The sequence below is a fragment of the Nematolebias whitei genome, chromosome 10 (assembly GCF_014905685.2).
Source record: "Nematolebias whitei isolate Nwh7 chromosome 10, NemWhi1, whole genome shotgun sequence".
Classification (NCBI taxonomy): Eukaryota; Metazoa; Chordata; class Actinopteri; order Cyprinodontiformes; family Rivulidae; genus Nematolebias; species Nematolebias whitei.
The window spans coordinates 19,069,881-19,091,901 of record NC_056507.1 but is presented as its reverse complement, the minus strand read 5'-3'; the positions used below and the strand labels follow the sequence as shown (position 1 = coordinate 19,091,901).

General features: G+C 39.6%; 2 protein-coding genes across 2 annotated transcripts in view; one reads left to right on the top strand and one right to left on the bottom strand.

Annotated features, from left to right (window-relative positions):
- The window catches only part of washc4 (WASH complex subunit 4), a 39,325-nt gene extending 27,976 nt beyond the window's left edge, over window positions 1-11,349 (top strand). Inside the window, exons 19-33 of the mRNA XM_037683430.1 lie at window positions 1,797-1,902; window positions 2,056-2,172; window positions 5,947-6,115; window positions 6,877-7,031; window positions 7,115-7,189; window positions 7,262-7,366; window positions 7,449-7,583; window positions 7,719-7,827; window positions 7,905-7,971; window positions 8,817-8,903; window positions 9,137-9,284; window positions 9,375-9,471; window positions 9,581-9,777; window positions 9,913-10,009; window positions 10,952-11,349. Of these exons, the coding sequence (XP_037539358.1) occupies window positions 1,797-1,902; window positions 2,056-2,172; window positions 5,947-6,115; window positions 6,877-7,031; window positions 7,115-7,189; window positions 7,262-7,366; window positions 7,449-7,583; window positions 7,719-7,827; window positions 7,905-7,971; window positions 8,817-8,903; window positions 9,137-9,284; window positions 9,375-9,471; window positions 9,581-9,777; window positions 9,913-10,009; window positions 10,952-11,016 (1,729 nt within the window). The 3' untranslated portion in view covers window positions 11,017-11,349. The remainder of the gene's footprint in view (window positions 1-1,796; window positions 1,903-2,055; window positions 2,173-5,946; window positions 6,116-6,876; window positions 7,032-7,114; window positions 7,190-7,261; window positions 7,367-7,448; window positions 7,584-7,718; window positions 7,828-7,904; window positions 7,972-8,816; window positions 8,904-9,136; window positions 9,285-9,374; window positions 9,472-9,580; window positions 9,778-9,912; window positions 10,010-10,951) is intronic.
- A 1,686-nt stretch (window positions 11,350-13,035) lies between these two features.
- On the bottom strand, window positions 13,036-21,943 carry cnot2 (CCR4-NOT transcription complex, subunit 2). The gene is made up of 15 exons (XM_037682741.1): window positions 21,904-21,943; window positions 20,637-20,762; window positions 20,479-20,551; window positions 20,103-20,250; window positions 19,837-20,019; window positions 19,637-19,716; window positions 19,215-19,340; window positions 17,688-17,812; window positions 17,454-17,571; window positions 16,950-17,106; window positions 15,722-15,783; window positions 15,538-15,587; window positions 15,359-15,459; window positions 13,228-13,372; window positions 13,036-13,136 (listed from the first exon to the last, which is right to left on the bottom strand). Exons 2-15 carry the CDS (start codon window positions 20,748-20,750, stop codon window positions 13,050-13,052), a joined length of 1,569 nt encoding a protein of 522 aa, XP_037538669.1. The 5' UTR covers window positions 20,751-20,762; window positions 21,904-21,943; the 3' UTR covers window positions 13,036-13,049.
- Between the last annotated feature and the right edge of the window lie 78 nt (window positions 21,944-22,021).

The following is a 22,021-nucleotide window of genomic DNA, read 5'->3' as shown; positions in this document are numbered from 1 at the left end:
CTCGCGAGACTATGTCTGTGAGAATACAAGTCAAGGCTTCGCTTCGCCCGCGAGCGACTGGTTGGGCACACCTGCTCTAGAGCAATGTGGATATCCTAACTGGGCCTTCCTGAAAGCAGAGAAGAAACCCAGACAGGACTCCAGTCAGCCAACAGGTGAAAAGGAGTAACCCAGACCCAGACCAGTGGTCATTCCATATGTTGAGGGAGTATCAGAGAAACTGAGACGTTTATTTTCTAAACATAACGTCCCAGTGGCTTTTAAACCTCAAAATACATTATGGCAAAGACTGGTTCATCCCAAAGATCCAGTCCCCCGGCACAAACAGAGTAATGTTGTGTATGCTGTTCAGTGTCAGGAGGGTGATCATTCTTACATCGGGGAAACAAAACAGCCACTGGCCAAAAGGATGGCCCAGCACAGAAGATCAACATCATCAGGCCAGGACTCTGCGGTCTACACTCATCTCCAGGCCAGCGGTCACTCTTTCAGGGATGAAGATGTTCACATCCTGGATAGAGAGGAACAATGGTTTGAGAGAGGAGTAAAGGAGGCCATCTTTGTGAAGAGAAATCGTCCATCGTTAAACAGGGGTGGAGGCCTCTGGGTTCAACTGTCCCCCTCTTACAATGCTGTGATTGCTAGTATCACTCAGCCCTCTGTGAACAGTAAACAGCCATCAGTGTGCTAATGATCCATTGTTAGGCTGATGGTCCTTCTTGAGCATGTGAGCAGCTGGTTTTGGTTGTCAGCAGCAAAACTGGTTGATCCACTCTGAGAAGGTGCTATTTAAGAGACTGAGCTGAAAACAGCACCTCAGACTGAGGAAGGCTTTCGGATGAGAGACGAAACGTTTCTACATTTTTTTGCTTTGTTTTGTTTTTTGTTTTTTTGTATGTCCAGAGGACCAGATTGAACTTTTTTGGAAGTCAGGTTTACATGTACAAAAATCTTATCAGGATGATGGTCAGAACATTTCAGAAGATTTAGTTTGTACACATAGTTTCTTGATAAAACGTTCACTTGATGTAAAAGTAGGCTTTCCAGAAACTTACACACATCAACAACAAGATTAAATCCTAAGAAATGAACTTTTTGTTCAGTACATGTGAAAACAGATATTATATAATGAGATAGAAACCGTTTAAAAATGATAACTAACAGTTTCTCTCTTTTTACAAAAAAGAGAGTGGCAAAAGTAAATGGTCAAATTAGCTGCATTATGCCGTGTCTGTGCAGCTGGTTTAACTTGCGCCAAGCAGCGAGCAGAATGAAGGTGGGGAGGCTGTGGCAAGCCGATTGTGTCATTAATAGCTGGTGAAGATTCTCAGTCATGCAGGACATGGTAAATTCAAAAAAGTTCAAGAAAAAACAATAAATTATAAAGTATAATAAATAAAGTCTAGTTGTTTTTGTCTTGAATTTTTTTGAATTTGTCATTATAGCCATGTTACCTATTACATGATACAACGGCATGCCTTACTGCAACTACTAATCTGCTACTTCAGTTGTTTGTTTTTCAGTCAGAATGAATGAAAACGATCATATCTCAGCCCAAAATTGGTTTACAAATATGGGAAAATTTCCATAAATACATCACTTCGGCCTATAAGTCACAGGGCATGCAAATTATGTAAAAAACACGTGACTTATAGACTGAAAAATACGGTAAACCTCTTTGAGAGTAAAAGAGCAGTGCAAATCATCACATTTATGTTGGCGTATATTGATTGCTTCATTTGCTTGTTCATAGTGTGCTTAAACAACTAAAGATAGTTTTTTTGTTTCTTTTTTAGAGTTAAGCTTCAGTGTGACTGTAGTTTCCTTTACTGGCACCGAGCGGTTTTTCCCATTTATCTAGATGACGTATATGACAATGCTGTAGACGCAGCACGAATACACGTAAGCACACAGACTCTTGTTGTTTAAAACACCGGACAACCAAAATGTAATGCTAATGTGTCTTCTAATTAATCTTAAATCTAACAACTTCTCTTTTGTTCTGTTTTCTGCTGTTCTATGCTTCTGATTCTTGTCTGTGATTGGCTGGAGCAGTACATGTTTAGTGCTCTCAGGGACGGTGTGTCATCCATGCTGCAAGCCAAACACTTGGAGTCATGTGACCAGCTGCTGGAGAGCTACAAGAAGGAGATAATGGATGTTTTTAATGAGGTAAGCAGCACAAGTGAAGATAAAAAAGAGAAATCCTGGTCTGCAGAGGATTAATTAACGCATCAGTCACAAGTAAAAAGCTTTAATTACAAGCTAGGTTGTCCAAAATGATTCTCTTACTGGTTGTTTACACTTTTTAAAATTCTGCAACCAGCTCGTAGCCCACACCAGATGTAAACAAAAAATGTTAATTCATGTCATTTGGGCAAGTTTCTTTAAGGCAGAATCATTTCACACCAGATGTAATTAATACAGGACACCTTGGTACCACAATGCTAATTTTGTCTTACACACTGACCTGTCAGTGACAGATCAGCTTCATACCCCATAATTTGACACAATCAAGAGGGAAGAAGACTCAGCTTGAGATTGTTGTATGAAAGAGATTTATAACAGTTATATGAAAAGCTCAATTTGTCCACGGTAGAAGTCTTCTGATTTAAACCTTTTAATGAATACTAGAGCTGGGCAATATGGACCAAAATTAATATCTCAATATTTTAAGATAAATCGTGATATACGAGATATATATATATACATATATATATATATATATATATATATAAAAATTTTTTTTTTTTTTTTTTTTCCATAAAGTAATAAGAAAAATATATTTCTGAGTCAAAGTTTTGTCCCAGTTCTCACACAGCCACATTTATTAACAACAGCGGTAACTGTACAAAATAAATGTCTAAAAAAATAAACTATTTACATACTGTATATAAAAGTTTCTTTTTTAGACATTTATTTAAATGTATTAATAATCCTCTTCAGCTGGGGGCAGCTGTCCTTCAATGGGAGCGTTGGGGGTTCGATTCCACCAGCAGTCACCTGCTGAAGTGTTCCTGGGCAAGACACTGAACCCCTCCATTGTACAGGTCCTTCTAAAAAAATTAGCATATTGTGATAAAGGTCATTATTTTCCATAATGTAATGATAAAAATGAAACTTTCATATATTTCAGATTCATTGCACACCAACTGAAATATTTCAGGTCTTTAATTGTTTTAATACTGATGATTATGGCATACAGCTCATGAAAACCCAAAATGCCTGTCCCAAAAAATTAGCATATTTCATCCCACCAATGAAAGACAAGTGTTTTTAATACAAAAAACGCCAACCTTCAAATAATCATGTTCAGATATGCACTCAATACTTGGTCGGGAATCCTTTTGCATGAATGGCTGCTTCAATGCGGCGTGGCATGGAGGCAATCAGCCTGTGGCACTGCTGAGGTGTTATGGAGGCCCAGGATGCTTCGATAGCGGCCTTAAGCTCATCCAGAGTGTTGGGTCTTGTGTCTCTCAACTTTCTCTTCACAATATCCCACAGGTTCTCTATGGGGTTCAGGTCAGGAGAGTTGGCAGGCCAATTGAGCACAGTAATACCATGGTCAGTAAACCATTTACCAGTGGTTTTGGCACTGTGAGCAGGTGCCAGGTCGTGCTGAAAAATGAAATCTTCATCTCCATAAAGCTTTTCAGCAGATGGAAGCATGAAGTGCTCCAAAATCTCCTGATAGCTGCATTGACCCTGCCCTTGATAAAACACAGTGGACCAAAACCAGCAGCTGACATGGCACCCCAGACCATCACTGACTGTGGCTACTTCACACTGGACTTCTGGCATTTTGGCATTTCCTTCTCCCCAGTCTTCCTCCAGACTCTGGCACCTTGATTTCCGAATGACATGCAAAATTAGCTTTCATCCGAAAAAAGTACTTTGGACCACTGAGCAACAGTCCAGTGCTGCTTCTCTGTAGCCCAGGTCAGGCGCTTCTGCCGCTGTTTATGGTTCAAAAGTGGCTTGACCTGGGGAATGCGGCACCTGTAGCCCATTTCCTGCACACGCCTGTGCACGGTGGCTCTGGATGTTTCTACTCCAGACTCAGTCCACTGCTTCTGCAGGTCCCCCAAGGTCTGGAATCGGCCCTTCTCCACAATCCTCCTCAGGGTCCGGTCACCTCTTCTCGTTGTGCAGCGTTTTCTGCCACACTTTTCCTTTCCCACAGACTTCCCACTGAGGTGCCTTGATACAGCACTCTGGGAACAGCCTATTCGTTCAGCAATTTCTTTCTGTGTCTTACCCTCTTGCTTGAGGGTGTCAATGATGGCCTTCTGGACAGCAGTCAGGTCGGCAGTCTTACCCATGATTGCGGTTTTGAGTAATGAACAAGGCTGGGAGTTTTTAAAAGCCTCAGGAATCTTTTGCAGGTGTTTAGAGTTACGTCGTTGATTCAGATGGTTAGGTTAATAGCTTGTTTAGAGAACCTTTTCATGATGTGCTAATTTTTTGGGACAGGCATTTTAGGTTTTCATGAGCTGTATGCCATAATCATCAGTATTAAAACAATTAAAGACCTGAAATATTTCAGTTGGTGTGCAATGAATCTGAAATATATGAAAGTTTCATTTTTATCATTACATTATGGAAAATAATGATCTTTATCACAATATGCTAATTTTTTTAGAAGGACCTGTATGTCTCATCGGTGTATGAATATGATAAAGCTCTGATTGTTCTTTGTATAGATCTAGTAGAGTGCTGTATGAATGGGTAAATGAGGCACAGATTGTGTTGTAAAGAGCTTCGAGTGTCTGTAAGATAGAAAGGTGCTGAATAAGTACAGTCCGTTTAGCTGCGCCGCCTACACGTTAGTAAGTGTGTGTGAACTGCAGCTGCAGGTCCCAGTGTTTTTTTAGCCTCCTTTCCTAAAATAAACCACAGGTCAGAACTCATTTAACCATGCTCTGCTTTATGAGAGGAAAGGTGAGAGGTAGCGGCATTAATAAATCAGCAGCGTTTCATATCGCTAAGACACGGTTCCAGTCTCAGCTGTGGAACAAGACGGCTAAACCATTAGTCGTCTTGTTAGCCGCTAAGGACCATGTCTTTAGTGACATAAGTTGCTGATTTCTGCTGTGTTCATGTGTGCTCATCTGCTCACACAGACTCATGTTCGTGCTGCCGTTCGACATAATGTTTTTATGCTATTGTGCTTAGTTTATTATTTAGCTGATGTTTTTCTTAGTTCATGTCTTAGTTGTTATTACTGTTTTTCTTTTACATTTTATTGTTGGATATAACTGCGACCCTGCGTACATAATCTTGTTCCACCACATGTACCACATGAGATGCGAATGATAAATAAATCTCTCTGACTCTGATTTATTAATGTCATGGCGCCACCATAAGGCACAGCACGGCTAAATGAGTTCTGACCCGTGGTTTATTTTAGGGAAGGAGGCTAAAAAACACTGGGACCTGCAGCTGCAGTTCACACACTCTTCATACTCCACTCCGCTGTTTTAAATGGTGAAAAAGATTTATAGTTCCGACCTTTCGTCTGGACTATTTTCAGCATTGTCTACAGAAATCATCTTTCTGTCCCTCAAAGGACAATTTACATCCAAACCATTTTATTCAGCAGAACTGCTGTGTTTCTCCCGTCTTTACTTGTTGTGCTAAACGTCCCACCCACCTCCTGGAGAAGCAGGATGGAGGGGAGCACGGCTGAGGGCTGTGTGTTTGTGTTCAAGCAGGAGGATTTCCAAGTATAAAACTATTGTTTTATATCGATATAGTCTCAACTTATATTGCAAAAAAATTATATTGATATTTTTAAAATATTGAGATATCGCCCAGCTCTAATAAATACCAAATAAATGTGTGATCTAAGTGGAGAATAACTGTTATCCATATGTAAGAAATGACCATGATGTTCCTTCTTTGTTTTTAGTTTGTTGTAATATTTTGTATTCTTCCCTTCAGCACCTCCTCGACAAGCTGTGTAAGGAGATTGAGAAGGACCTGCGTCTCTCCGTTCACACCCACCTGAAGCTCGACGACAGGAATCCCTTCAAAGTGGGCATGAAGGACCTGGCCCACTTCTTTTCCGTCAAACCCATCCGATTCTTCAACCGCTTCATTCACATCAAAGGTGCAGAAAAATGGTTCTACGTGTTTACTTGGATTACTTTCAGAAAACTTAATAAAATCCTTTTGAACATTTTCCAACACAAGTCACGATCACTCAGTCAAACGTGCACTTCTTCATCCTCCCTCCACGTGAAGTTGTTCCGACACCTTTCTGTCATGTTTATCTACTGAAAAGAAGTTTGCTCTTTGGCAAAAACTTGTCAACTTAATGGCATTTTCTTAGAATAAAATCCAAACATGGGGTAAAATTACACGTTTTTATACTTCTCTGCTTATAACAAACAACTTATTTGATATTTTTCACGTAGACATAAACGGAAAATTGTCTTTAAAAAATAAAAATGTTCTTGATTTTTGGCAGGTCATCTGAATATTTTTGGCTCTGTAGTGGGTCACCGTGTCTTATCGGCTTCAGGTCCACAGGGTGTGACCTAACTCTCCAGAGCCATTTCCAGTCTTGTTCTTGTGTCTCTGCTCGTGATGCATTCAGTTTGAGTGAAATTTGGAACAAATGCTTTGATTTAGGAATATTTTAATATCTTAATTTTTGCTTTTACAAGTTAACCATTTTAGTGTACTCTGGCTGCTTTAAGTTCCAGTTGACCCAAACCAATATACTGTAGGTACCAAAGACTGGGATTAACTGGAAACATTTGTAAACTAATTCACACTTGAAGTCACTTAAGCTTATGATTTGTTAGAAAACTGCACGGTTTTGTTGTAACTGGCATCATGACTTGTTTTGGTTTGTTTGTTTTGCAGCCTATGTGACCCACTACTTGGACAAAACATTTTACAACCTCACCACTGTCGCCCTGCATGACTGGGCCACCTACAGTGAGATGAGAAACCTCGCGACGCAGCGCTACGGACTCACAATGACCGAGGCACACCTGCCCAGCCAGACCCTGGAGCAGGTGTGGATGGTTGCACCTCAAACATGTCAGAGGCGGGGGCGTTAAATAAACATAAGATTAATATTTTACTTTGTTCTCATCAGGGTTTGGACGTTCTGGAGATCATGAGAAACATTCATGTTTTTGTTTCACGCTACCTGTACAACCTCAACAACCAGGTGAGACTCGACCACACAAGACTTTTTTTCTGCGCTGCGCACAGCTCGCTCTGAAACGGCTACTTTCAACAGATCTTCATCGAAAAGGCAAGCAACAACAAACATCTGAACACCATCAACATCCGCCACGTGGCTAACTCGATCCGGACGCACGGCACGGGCATCATGAACACCACCGTGAGTTTATCCAAACCACATCACCCAGTTCTGTCCACTGTGGATGGATGAAGAGTAACGCGACTCCTCGATTTTTCTCCAGGTCAACTTCACCTACCAGTTCCTGCGGAAAAAATTTTACATCTTCAGTCAGTTTATGTACGATGAACACATCAAGTCTAGACTTATAAAGGACATCCGGTTCTTCAGGGAAACAAAAGACCAGTCGGATCAGAAGGTAATATTTACTCTCCAAATTCAGCCGTTTTACAAACTTTGGTAATTTAGAAAAATTAGTATAAGTTGGATGAATGAATCCCGAGACTGTAAATCATTAGATATTTTACTGTTCAGTTGCATCTTTTTCTTGTAGTACCCGTTTGAGCGTGCAGAAAAGTTCAACCGAGGCATCCGAAAGCTGGGCCTCACTCCTGATGGACAGAGCTACCTGAACCAGTTCAGACAGCTCATCAGCCAGATAGGTGAGAAATTCTCCCTGATGAACTCCAGAGTGTATCCGCTGAGGACAACGGCACTATTTAATCCTGCTTACTTTCAGGAAACGCCATGGGCTACGTGCGTATGATCCGTTCTGGAGGCCTCCACTGTTGCAGCAGCGCCATCAGGTAAAAGAGCCAGGTAGTCGTTCTTTGTTGGTGTAATTTATGGATTGAAAGTTAAAAAAAGTGTGTTAAAACGTAAACTGGGTGCAGAAATGATGTGTTTCCTACTGCTTGGTTCAAAATGTTGTGTAATTAATCATTGCTAAAAACTAACTTAGCCCAGAATGAATAAAATGTAATTTAAAATTTATCTTAGGAAGCTTCTTTGGAAAAACCAGCCTTCAAATGTTCACTACCAGTCATAAATGGAAGAGTCAAAAAGATGCTGGAGTCCGATGGGTGATTTAAAGGTTTATTTACTGACCCAACAAAATACAGATCAGCAAACAAGCCTTGAGTCAACATCCTGGGTAACAGTGACCGACTGACATTTCAATACAACACATTATAAAGGTTTTGGATTCTCCTTCCTATTGGGCGATCGACTCCTCTCCTGGGGTCTGGTTCATCCCTCGTTCTTTTTTCCCTTCTGGCTTCAGCTGGATTATAATGGTGTCAGAACTTTGGTTCGCTGGAAGATCTCCTTGCCTTCTCACAACACCATTAATTCCTCTTATTTTTCTTCTTGTCACTCACTCATGACATCATTGTTTCCACACCTTCCCCCCTCTGTGACACCCATTAAAATACAATCGCTTTGTTTTTTTAATACTACAATATCAGATCATTCGATTACATAAAATCAATGCTTTTTGTGGCTCATAAACTTATTGTGGATGCATCAGATGAATGAATACATAACCCGTCTTAACATGTTTTTAGACTGAGGATAACATATCAGTGCTCCTACAATAGCTTTCATTGAAATCTTGTCATATTTTAATGGAGCTTTCTTTCGGTCATTACAGATTTGTCCCAGACCTGGAGGATATAGTCAACTTTGAGGAGTTGGTGAAGGAGGAAGGACTGTCAGAGGAGACCCAGAGGGCTGCTAGGTACAAAAAAACTCTTATGAATGTGCATGAATGTCTTCAGACCATTATTTCTGTGTTTCTCACGGACTTGCCTTATCTTTTGATTCATTAAGATAATTTAAAATCAAACATGAACTCAAAAGTTTATTTTAAGGTTATTTCTCATGTTTGTCTGCAGAGGGCACCAAAGCGTAATAAGTAGAAAGCGTTGCCTCATTTACACAGTCCTTTCTTTACTGTTGTGTTTTACTCAGTGTTCTAGATTCAGTGTTGAGCGATCTGACCAGCAACTCTGCAGAGGGGACGGAGTACTTCAACATGCTGGTGGCTGTGTTTGCACCGGAGTTTCGCAGCGCCAAGAATATGCACCTGAGGAACTTCTACATGATCGTACCCCCTCTGGTCAGTGGTGTATGACGGTCTGTTTCGCGTTTTCGTTGTTGTTTCGTCTTAAATTTATATTAATCTCCTCGCAACTGATCTCACTCACAGACTGTGAATTTTGTGGAGCACTCCATCAGCTGCAAAGAGAAACTAAACAAGAAGAACAAAACCGGAGCTGCTTTTACAGACGATGGCTTTGCAATGGGTGAACACACACACATGCACGCACGTGAACACACACAACCAAAGACTCATTCTGAACTCTTTATTTCTTGATCAACTTTTGATGTAGCATGTGCGTTTGTTGTTTTTAGGCGTGGCGTACATTCTGAAGCTGCTGGACCAGTACCTGGAGTTTGACTCTCTGCACTGGTTCCAGGCGGTCCGAGATAAGTACAGGAAAGAGCTGAGTGCCGTGGCGAAGGAGCAGAACGTGCAGTCTGCCGGTCAAGATGAGAAGTTGCTTCAAACTATGAATCTCACCCAGAAGAGGCTGGATGTCTACCTGCAGGTACAGCAGTCTGTCAAAAAAAAAAAAAAAAACTGAGCAGACAAAGATTTCTGTTCTATCACATACGTGAAGGTGTAGAATAAAAACACCGCCAAGTGTTTCCTGTAAGTCTTTGCTGTCTGCTTCTCACGGCAGGAGTTTGAGCTGCTTTACTTCTCACTGAGCAGCGCACGGATCTTCTTCAGAGCCGACAAGACGGCGGCCGAGGAAACTCTGGAGAAGAAAGATAAAGGTCAGAGGATAACTTTGTCTTTAATTAAGAGTCTTAAAACTACTCTAACTGGGCTCCTACGCAGTCTGGAGTTCACTTTTAGTGTTTTCCAGGTCTTAAAAAAGGCACTGGAAACAAAAAGATGCGAAAAACATGTTTCCAGACTTTCTTTTCCCCCCTCCAACATAAAAATTATATATATATTTTTTAAGTAAATAGCTCAAACTGCAGAGTGCTTTCAAAGTTTAATAAATATAAAATTGATCTGTGTGCAAAAATTTAGAAATAGCTCTAATTTTGGTCCACATTGGTTCCATAATCTGGCTCTTTGGAGGGAAAGTTTAGAGAAATGAGGAATGACTCAAAAGTTTTGCACAGTACTAAAGTCATGGTTGCAAAATACCCCGTGAACCCCACAAAGCTTAAATATGCTAATCATGGTGCATACTCAGACTACAAGTTATTTTGTAGTAAATCTAAAGTCCAAGTTTAAATTTTGTGAGCATATGACTGCGTGTTTGTTTACTTACAACAGCTTGGGTGACTGAAGGTAGGTCTGGCTGACCCACACTCAGCCTGATGTAGCGCAGTCACGTGACTCCAGCTTCCACATGGTTTATGGCAGATTCAGCAGAGTGCTTTGTTTACACAGAGTGCGTACCCGCATTTCAGAATTGCAGTCAATGTATCCGGAAACTACTGGAGGAGCTTTTTAAACTGCGGTATTTGATATAATTTAGCGTAACCTTTTTATATTTGATTTCAAACTCTGCAAAGCGTACCTTTAAGATCATAAAGTCGTCAGAAATGGGCAATGTTATTTCTAATTGTCAAATATGGACCAAAATCAGTTCAAATAAAAACAACAAAAAAAGTCCTGTTCTGCATCTGTTTGATAAATGATTATTTAAAAACGTCTGATTAATGAATGAGTTAATCAAAAGTTAATGTGTTTTCCCCCAGAAGAAACTGGAAAAGCAGGAGGTTCGTGTGAAGGGTCCGCGGGTTCGGAACCATCTTCGAAGTGAGCTGCCCGGCGAGATCAGCAGGACCTCTTACTGGATCTGAACTCCTGCAGAGTGACGGCAGTCTGCATCTAAAGTGTGTGGTTACGGGATAAAAGACTGGAAAACTCAGATTTATTGATGGATGTTTTTGTACACAATCATTTTCACAGAATTCTGCGTGTTGTGTGTGCAGCCACAGGAAGTCTTGGTGTTTCCTTTGTGACATCCTGCAGCTGCCAGCATCCATGAACTGTCTGGGTTTGTTGCCTTTTGTAGAACAGATTAAATAATTTTAGTTTGCACTTGGGCTGATTGTCCTACAGCAGTAACTGATCATGTTTTGTTTGAAATCACCTCAGTAGATTGTCTGGTATAAGAAATGTCTTCTAAAAGCTCTGCTTTAAGGACCTCTGAATGTTCATTGTTTTTTCTGTAATTGTTTACAACGTATGAATGAATGTGCCTTACAAACATTTTTAATTTCATTTACAAACTGTCCTTCCAACTTTGAAAGAAGTAGTGCTAAAATTGTATTTTCTGCTGCATGGATGGAGGATTTACGTTTTCATTTGTCTGTGAACGTGCAGTGCATCTAAAGCAACATTCCATTAAATAACTTCACAGTTAAACGTTTAAGTTTTTTTTTAACAACTAGTAAAACTCGCGCTCTTAATAGTTGATGAGTAAAAGTTTTGTATAGAGTCTTTAATGTGTTCCTAAAGCGCTGAAAGCACAAAGTGTGCAAATGTTTAACATGCCTTTATGACGATTAAACCAGCTGTGAAAATGTATCCTTTGTGATGATTTAATATTACCTTTAAGTTTAAACACAACTTTCTGTGTAATGAACAGGACACAGCGGTTCAGGAAAGCCTTTTCTGATTTAATACAAAGAAAAAAGCTGTTGACATCAAAAGATACAAGATCAGTTTCAATTTTTTTAAACAAATGGATTCTTTAAAATTTCTATGAAATGTTTTTGTTCACTTCCGTTCAGTCTAAATTGAAATACATCCTTTTTTTTTTTTTTTTAAGCTTGTAATTCTAGTGATGATCTCCATTTTTTTTTTTTGTTGTTGTTGTTGAAGGGTGAGAATCAGGCCTTTCCTTTCATGGCATTTGTATTTTTCATGTAAATGCCCCCAAGTGTCAAACGACACCCAGCAGATCCAGAACATTTGTCACATTATGTTCACCTCATAAAAACCGAGGTTCAGGCAGGACAATGTCCCCACCAAAAAGATCTTATCTATCTATATCTATATATATATAGCAATAATATATACACAAGTATACATACATGTACTAATTTATGTGATGCAGAGAACAAAAAACGATGTTTCTTACAAAATTGTAACAAAGACTGGAAAGTTTTGTTTGCTCTTGAGCAAAGTTGGTAATTGTTCAGCCTCTGAGGATTTTAGCCACAAGTGTGGAAACCGAAGCAGCTCCCAGATTTTTGTCGATGTTTGGTCGGCTCGAAAGTCAGACAGAAAGTTTGAGATGGAAAGAGTTTTGGTAGTGCAAATACAGAAGTTGTGAAGGAAATGACCAATGGAAGAAGAAAATGAGTTAAAACTGATCTAAACAAAGATGAATTGAAGAGGAGGAGAAAATAAACACTATTGAGGAGTGTTCATATAAAAAAGCACAAACAAATTTTGTGTTATTTTATTACTAAATATAGTGCAACAATAAACATTGCATTTCTTTCACCCCTTCACTTGTGTCTGAAAATGCGAACTTTTCCAACTTTTTGTGTTCTGAACACTTGATGTAAGTCAGAGGTGGAACCTTTGTTCGGTCACAAGGTCCGTCCTCTGTAGGAGAAAGCAGGCTTCAATTCAGACGTAAACATAACACAGACCCTGCTCAAAACTAAACAAAAAAACAGGGTAGAATGTAAATTCAGAAAAGGCAGGACAGTTTAATGGTGACGACGACCTCTGCAGTCTTATCAGCCGAATCCTCGAGGAATAAAAACCAAGCTGTGCCCGTCCAGGACAGCAGTGCTGTGTGCAGGACCAGCTGTGGGCCTTTGGACTGGTCGGGCCTTAGAAGGCCTGCTGGGCTGGATTGTAGTTGAAGGTTGATGGCACGTGAGGCCGCTCTTCCAGCTTGTCGTACTCCAGATGAAATTCCTTGGAGATGGGGGCAGAATTTTAACATGATTTTCAAAATCCCCAACAAGAGTCAGTGAACGTAACGCAGAAGTCCTCCCTTAATTCGTACCTTGGCAACTTTTCTCCAGTTATGACAGTCAAAAAAGTAGTAGGTGCCCCTCTCGTAGGTGTTGGTCTTGAGTGTGGGCTCCATGCCAGGCGCTCGTGTTATCCAGACCCGCTCCTCTTTGTGGTACCTCCAGTCCCGAGTAAAGCTAGACGGTGAAAGAAAGAAAACAAATGGGTAAAGGGAAATTTAAAAAACGCCCTAGCCACCGATCGCCACAGTCACTTCTTTCAGTCTCTGGAGAAATGTCCCAGACTAGGATTTGGATCAGGTGCCTGATTCTAGACACGGATCTGGATCGAAAACACCATGCCCCCCCCCCCCCCCCACCCCCCCAATCTAGTTGAAACAGCTACGTCAGTGGGGTTTAATGCAATCACTAAATGTCTATCATTTTAGATGTACACGCCACACAGGTGATTCTCAAAATTGTTCAGCTAGAGAAATTGCATTTCCTGCAAAAATGCAGTGTGAAAGCTTATTGCAAAAGAACTTGCTGAAAAACAGCTGAAATTAGCTACATACTGAAATGAAAGAACAGGCCTAAATTAGCAGAATATAGCAGAAGGAACACATTTGCTGAATTAGGTTTAAATAATTAATTTAAATAATTCAGGTCTCTCTTGTAAATGAGTCCCTGAGGCTCAATGGGACTAACTTGTATAAAGGTTGAATAAGCAGCATAAAAATTAGGAATCAGCTAAAAAAAGCTAAAATTACCTAAAAATATCTAACAAAAAGCAGCCAAAAAGGCAAAAAGAAGCTTAACCTACAAGAAGGAAGTAGAAAGAGCTGAAATTAGCTAAAAACAACAACAAAAAAAAACAAGTGGAATTAGATGAAAAAGCTAAAATTTGCATAAAACAGCTAAAATGTAGCTGAAATAGCAGAAAAAGTTGAAACTAGCTGAAAGGAGCATAACAAGCTGAAATCATCATAAAGAGTTAATTAGGCAGAAAGTAGCAGGAATTACAAGAAAAAAATATGAATCTATCTGAAAACAGCTGAAATTACCAGTAGCTATTTTTTTTTTTTTTCTACAAAGGTAGTTGAAGAGGTAGAACAAGCTTAAATTAGCAGAAAAAGGCAAAAAGAATATGTTTGCCCAATTAGGCTGAAAGCAGAAATTATCACAAAAAGTAAAAATTATCTGGAAAAAAAAATTGAAATTAACAACAACCAAAAAAAAAAACCAGCTGAAAAGTAACTAAAAAAATATGAAATAAGCTTAAATTACCAGAAGGAAGTGCAGAAAGCACATTTTTGCTGAATTATGCTTCAAAAGTAGAAATGAGTGCAAAAAATGTGGAATTAGCCGAAAAAGCTTAAATTAGCTATATAGTAGCTGAACTAATAGAAAAAGCCAAACCTTGCAGAAATAAGCTGAAATGAGTATAAGCTGAAATTTGCAGAAATAGCTGAAAAAAGATTGTTTGCACACAGAAGCTGAAAGAAGCTGAAGCAGAACAAAATGTGAAAGGAGCAGTAAAAGGTTGTAAACACATCTAAAGATTTGAAGGACGTAAAATGAGCTCAATTAATTTCCTTTGAGGGAAAAAAATGGCAGAAAAGGCTAAATATTTCAAAACGTTAAAGTTGCACCAACACCAAAAGTCATCCCTCTTCTGAAAGAGCTCAACGTTTTGATATGATTTGTTGAAATAGCACAAAAATTGTGGAACGAGAAAGATGCTGAAAAACGTACGGAAGAAAAATGGATCTCAACAGCGTCATGAAGATTCAATAAACCAGTGGAAAACAAAGGAGACGGCAGCGTTTATCTGTGAAGGCGACACAGATGCTGTATTCAGTGTCGTTACGACACAAAACGATGTGTTTAAGGTCATTAAGGAGTAATTTGGAGTTTTGAGTTTTAGATGTTGCGCACGTGGTCTTAAAAAATGTTTTGTGCCGTTATAATTTTAACATTGCTCTAAATGAAAACAAAAGCTTATGTTGCACTTCAAGGAACATCTTAAAAATCTGTTTTTATCTGAAGAATAATATGTAAAAAAAAAAACTTTAGCATGAGCATGTCTTTTTTCCTGACTGCATGGCAGAGCTACTAAAAAGTTAAGCACGTTTAGAAAAGGTTTGTCTACCGTTCACTGTTTAACCCCTTTCAGGAACTTACAGCTCTACTGCAGCCAGGATCTGTAGTAGATCGCCACCGTTCATGTAGTACAAGTAGAACAACAGGTCTTCACCGTATCGACCTAACTTAATTGCTGCCAACTGGAAACAAGATGGTAGAAAAGAATATTAGTTTTATAGCTTATAATATGAAGCACTAACGATGAGGCTCATAAATACCTTGTCCCTTATGTGGATGTTGGTTAAATACTCCGATGGTACATGGAAGTCTGGAAATACGCAGATAAAAGTTATGAAGGTTACAATTCTTTCAAAAACCAACTTAAAACCGGATAACAAAACTGGTTTGGTTTTGTTAAACTCAATAGATAACATTAAAAATCTCTCACACCCTTTATCTTACCGATGTCTTGAGGCCGACAAGGTGCTGAGGCCCAAGGAGAGGCGAACTTGGGATACAAGTTTCTGTCAAAGAGGCAAAGAAGTGTTTACATCAACACAATGAAAAACTAAATAATTACACTTTAAATCAGTGTAACAATCTTGAAAATGCTGTGCACTTGATCGATGATTTATAAAACCCGAAGCACCGTGGCTGTGAGGAGCCTTCAAGTAAGAAGTTTGTCATTTGTCCACTGAACTGTGCACGGGACTAAACTATGATCTGAAAAGGCTTTGGAGAGATAATCAAGGTTGTGAACAAAATGTTTTTAATAATTTTCAAACTTTTTTTTTTTTTTTTTAGAATTTAGATAGCTTTGTTGAATGTAACCACGGTTTAGAATACCCAGCAGAAGCCATACAAATGTAAACTCTGGGATTGAGAGAAAGCAAACTGAGATTATGGAGAATTAAAGAATCAAAACAAGAAGAAAATTGTATCTTTATGCAAAGTGGCCGACAATAAAAGTGACACTATTATTGTTTTGGCATTTGTAGCAGCAAAACTAAAAAAAAAAAAAACAGTATTACAAATATCTACTCTTGTTTAGAACAATAAAAATACAGTTGTATAATTGACTAATGAAGCTTTTTAATGATTGAGATCTTTGGTTCTGGTTAATGTGATGCTGCAAGAATTATTTTATTTTATTTACGGTATATAAACTCGAAGTAACTTTATATATTTTTTCTTCTCGGGTTCTACCCCACTGACAGTTTCATACCCCGAACAACTAACTACTCTTCTTATAATCTGACCTTTATGTACTAAAACAAGAAAAAAGCCTTGAGGGTGAGTTTAGAGATTTGGATTCACAATATACCCAGACATGGATTCAAAATACTTCAGTTTTACAGCTACAAAAGTAATTTAATGTGTGAAGATGTTTGTTCTCAGGAAAGTACCACGATGTGAAGTATACTACATATACCAGGTATATTACTGTCTATGTGCAAAAACACAAATACGTCCCTGCCAACTGAGTGCTAATAAAACAACTTAACGGTATTTGTACTCGTAAAACACAATTAGCTAAATACAACTGTAACAACTGTGCATTCATTACATGCCAAATAACATTTTACCTCCAATGTAACATCTTTAATTCTGTCGAAGTTAGAGAACTGGCCTTACATCTAATGAGTAATCAACAGCTAATAGTGAGTTTAGAGTAAAATGTCTGTCTTACTCTGGTGAATTCAGGTTGAGTCCCAGTGTTGTAAGATCACTTCCTAGCGCCAGATGGACCATTCCCAAATCTGTTTCTGCAGCCCGGATAAACGTCAGCAGACCGATCATGCCAAACTGGTCTGTGACCATTCCAGAGGGGATGTTCGTCACCCGACCTGTGGCGGCAGAACGATCCAGATTCAACAAACCACAGATCTGCTGTGGGGCCGTGATCTACAGCAAATACTTACTGTGAAACCACATCCATATTTCTAGACTGTGATTTGTGCACACATCGGAGAGCAAACAAGCCAATCACATTTTCTTTAAAATGATCTTCACAGACCAAAAAAAAAAGTTTCACATTGAATATAAAAACTTTTGGTCTCCTCACAATAGCTTATCCAACATTTATCAAACTCTAAAAACAGGGTAGAGAGCCCAACTGCCTCACCCAAGTTGTGCGATTAAGAAGGGATGTCTCAGAGGAATCGGAGCGATACGATTGGCTGTGAAGTCTCACCATCTGGCAACACCTGGATCCCTTTCTTCTGGTTGTTGTTCTGTGCCGACGCCATCTTGTCTCCAGGGAACTTTGGCCCATCTGTGCTCGACGTACTCTTGCTTGTGGTGTTCAAGTTCTGAACAGGAAACAAAAAATAATTTTTAATCAGAAAAACGCATCTTCCAAATATTTAGATTTTTTTTTTTTTTTTAATGCCCCTGCATGACCCGTTGGGCCATCGGTGGTTCTTACAGTTTTACTGTCATCGTTGTTCAGCGTGGGGTCCTTATAGTTTGGCCCAGGCAGTGCAGGAAAGTCCTCATTATGGATGGAGAAATCTTGTGTCTGCTCAGTTGAAGGTTTTGTCACCATGCCAACTTAAGGATTTCCCAAAATAAGAAAGCAATAAAATCACAGATCTGCATTTAAACAAACCCTTTACAGTTGTATCTCACTGGGCTGCAACTTCTGGCAACTAGATGGAAAATAGCATTCATGAGGGAGTCTCCAGAATGTCTTTGCAACATTCTTGGGGTCCTTAGTTTTGAAACGCAGAGGCTAGAAGTTGTCACTTGAATTTTGAACATGTAAAACCATTTGTGAAACAAAACTTCTCTCAAAATAGCCCCAAAGTCTTTGCATGCATTTCACACCCACCTACATTTTGTCAAGGGTGTCTCAAACCCATCTCAAGAGTGAAAAGCCGCTTCGGCTCTCCTCTTATCTGCTCTTCAAAGGTGTACGTAAACAGCCACGGTGACTTGTTTCTCCGCTCTGTGGGTGGGATCATTGATGCAGTGGGCAGGCAGCATAAATGTAATCTGACTTAAATTACTTAGCTTATCCCAGCTTTGCTTAAAGATCCAAGTACATGCTATCATATCCCATATCTCGTGGAAAATTCACTTGTTTCTTGTAGCGCCGTCCAGCTCGCGTTGAATTCTCTGATCCGCCAGTAAAGATAGAAAGGTCTGGACCTCGTCATTGGTCCACGGCACTAATTTTGGAGCTACCATACTGAACAAGAAACTAGAAAACTAAAATACTAGAAAAAAACAACCTAACTAACCCACACTCTACAATAATCAGAGAGGAAGTGGAGGTTCAGATATAGTTTGCTGTGTTGCTGGGTGGGTCATCCAGTTATGTAGCTCCACTGGTCAATCAACAGCTGCTGTCTGCCTACATCAAAATCGTCACCTCGGAGCAATTCGCTTAGAACAAGATGGTCCCATAAACTCTGTGGGCAGACCCTTAACTAGTGCAGTGTGGTGCAGAACCGATGCGTGTAGAGAACGTGGCAAAGCGCCAATAGTATTTTGAAACCAGCACAGAAGATCTAACATGTTCAGCTCTAAACCCCACTTTCATGATGAATAATAACAACAGAACTGGTCCAAGTCTACCCATCTTCATTTCAAAATGTAAACCAGTAAATTAGTTGATAAATGTGGGGGAGGCTGCCAAGGCAAGTACAAAGAGGGCTGAGGAGGGCAACAGAATAATGTGCCAAGGCTAGAATACAGTTGTGCAATCTGTGAACACTAAAACAGGCCGTCATTTTCAAAAACTGGTTACGCAAAACGAGGCTGCACGGCTCACTGGTTACTTGGTCGCAAACTGTCACGATTCAGTGAGACTGCAACTGAAAATGTGCAATTTTTTTTCTTCTAATTTTGAGTCGCAACTTGTCTCCAACACTCGCAGCCCAGTGAGATACTACCTTTACAGATATTACATATCAGATACAGAGATAATAACCAAACAATAATGACCTACCATAAGGAGCCCGTCCAGCCAGCGGGTTGGGCAACGGCGTTGGATTTCCAGTTCCTTCTCTCCGATTCCTGTCCGCTAAAGCAGGGAAGTCTGACAGATCCAGTCCCATTACATTGTCACTCCCATCTGCATCAACAGGATAATACAGTATCCTTTACCTTCTATTTGTTTACCAATGTGACAAGGGTATGGTTGATATTACAGCATTATTACACAGAACGAGTGTGACCTGTAAGAAGAGACTTTTTTCATAAATTACAAACACACTTTGGGCAAATTTAAATGTTTCTCAGCTTAACAGAACAAAATAATTGCTCTTACAATTACCAAATTTAAATACATACTTTCAGTACCAGTTAAGATATTAAATAAAACATGTTATTTGTAAACTAGACACGTTGTGATCTTTTAACCCCGCCAACCTGTGCCGTTGAAGATGTTGCTTGATAACGAGTTGTTCATTCCAAATGCCTGATTACGGTTCATACCAAATCCCGACATGCTGCAGAAACAAAAACGTGGCAAAACAGAAAAGAAGAAATGTCACCTTTGTTTTAGGAAATGTAGTTTGCCAGCAGATCTTCACACAAACAAAGCACATGAATAAACCAGATGTATCTACCTGCTTATGGTGCATGGCTGACGTGCTGGTTGCTGTTTGGGCATACAGATGATGCTTGGTGAGCTGCGGTTGGGGCTTCCGAGCCCTGAGCTGCTCATACTATTGGTCCTGCTGCTTATCCCGAGGCCTTGACCAACCTGAGAGTGATTCAGTATGTTCCTCGAATTCATTGGTAACGTCCCTCTGTGAAACCATCATCACCTGGGCCTTAGTGGAGCTCTCGTTTTAACAAGACAAACTTCCAAAAACAGCAACAACAGACACACCTGCTTGGTGATGGAGGCGTATGGAGGGACATGGTGGGGACACCTGTTGTGGGGGTGATATGACTCGGTAGCTGCGTCCCTTGCGTTAAATTTCGGTTTAACTGAGGTGTACTGTTTCCCATGCTTCTAACGGGGAAACCGATTGCACCTGCAGGGAAAGAAAACAAAACACAAAGACAGAATAAAATCATAAAAATGTCAAAAAACAGACAGGACTCTTTGCAATTTATGTCCATTTAACTTCAACTCATTGCCACATTTAAAAGTTTTGGTGATAACTGACCCTTAAAAAACAAAGCATAATGTTTTCTACTAACTAAAGTACATTAAAAATTAACTAATCTGTTAAAAGAATGTAACAATAGCAAACACTCACTTTGTGGACCATACAAACTTGGACCAAGCTGCGACAGCTGACCAGACGACGACGGTGAAGGAGAGGAAAGTATCTGAAATGTAAGATTTAAAAACAAGGTTGGGTAAGTAACAAATAAAAAAAAAACTGACTAAAGTAGATGTAATGTTGAAACTTACATCTTTGTCCGATCGATGTGGGAACATCGACGGCTGGTTGTAATACATGTCGTCAGTGAAGTCATTATCGATTACCTCGACAAAGTCTGGAAATTTCTTTCTAGCACCAAACATGCCTTTTGTCACCTGAAGAGAGCGATAACTCTATTAAAATGAAAATCAGGAAAATTGAAAATTAACAAAAAAATATAAGCAATCACAAAATAAATGATGTTGCGCTGTGATAAACATTTTCCTAATTCTAATTAAACACAGACTTACTTTTACAGCCTCCTTACAAATGATTTAAACTCATTTTGTATAGATTCAGTTACAGAAATAGAAACAAATTGTGCTTTTGTGGCAAGCTGCTAGTGACGAAGTGACTAAAGATCAGGTTTGAAATTGGTTATTTGTTGTCTGTGATGTACAGACAAAACACTGGCTCATCCCTTGAGTTTAGAAGCCTTTTAATGACCAAACGATTCACAGATCACAAATAAGTAGCTCAACAACCAAGAAAACATTTTTTCTAAAAATGCCAAGTACTGGAGTGAAAACAACTAAACTAAAAGAAAGATATGTCCAAAGAAAGACTTTTAGAAAGCTTGGAGGAATACTACACAATAACACTTTTAAACAGCAGCACAAACATCTGGATTATTAGAGGACAAGCATAAAGACTCGCAGAGCACTTTGAATGGTGTTGATAAACTCTTAAAGCAGGCAAAATAAGGAAAACGACGTTGGACTTTCATAATATATTTGATCATATTATCTAAGCACCCAAATAATAAAGTACCTAACTGATCTATTATTTTCATTTTGAGTGTTAATGTGACTAATCTCTGAAACTGAAACCGACTGAGTAAAAACAGCAGCGATGCTAACAGGTTAGCAAACCCACTAACGTTAAGAGGCTAACGTTAGCATGCTAGGTGCTCTGAAACCCTTAATAATGCACCACCAAAAAAGAAAGGGGAATATAACAACCTGTCAGCTATAAATCCATACAACTTAGCGATTAAGCAGCAGTCGTTATCTGGCTGTCATAAACCCTCCTCCGTCCCCATATTTCCCCAGTCAGCTGTCCCGTTTTCTCGGCTAACTTTACGCTCCGTTTGCAAGCAGCTGCAGCGAAGCAGCAGCAACAAACCGCTAATGCTAAAGGCTAACGAGCTGCCGCGGATCAAAACTGAACAGAAACCCAACAAAAAGCTCCAGCCGAGAGGTGAAATTTCTGATAACCCCCTTTGACGAGAGTGTTTAATAAGCAAAATACCCTCACCGCATCAATTTCCCTTCGCTTCGTTAGATCCAAGATGGCTGTGTGTACTTCCAGTCGAAAGAAGTGTTAGCCTTTGCTCTCTGACCTTCAACCCGCAGACTACTTCCGTACACAAACC

Excerpts from the sequence above, each read along its gene's own strand:
- cnot2 (XM_037682741.1), bottom strand. The coding sequence starts at position 20,750 with ATGTTTGGTGCTAGAAAGAAATTTCCAGACTTTGTCGAGGTAATCGAT. Across the intron at positions 20,251-20,478 it reads AAGTTTGTATGGTCCACAAA|GTGCAATCGGTTTCCCCGTT; the intron begins GTGAGTGTTTGC and ends CTTTCCCTGCAG. Across the intron at positions 17,813-19,214 it reads GGCTGGACGGGCTCCTTATG|TTGGCATGGTGACAAAACCT; the intron begins GTAGGTCATTAT and ends GAAATCCTTAAG.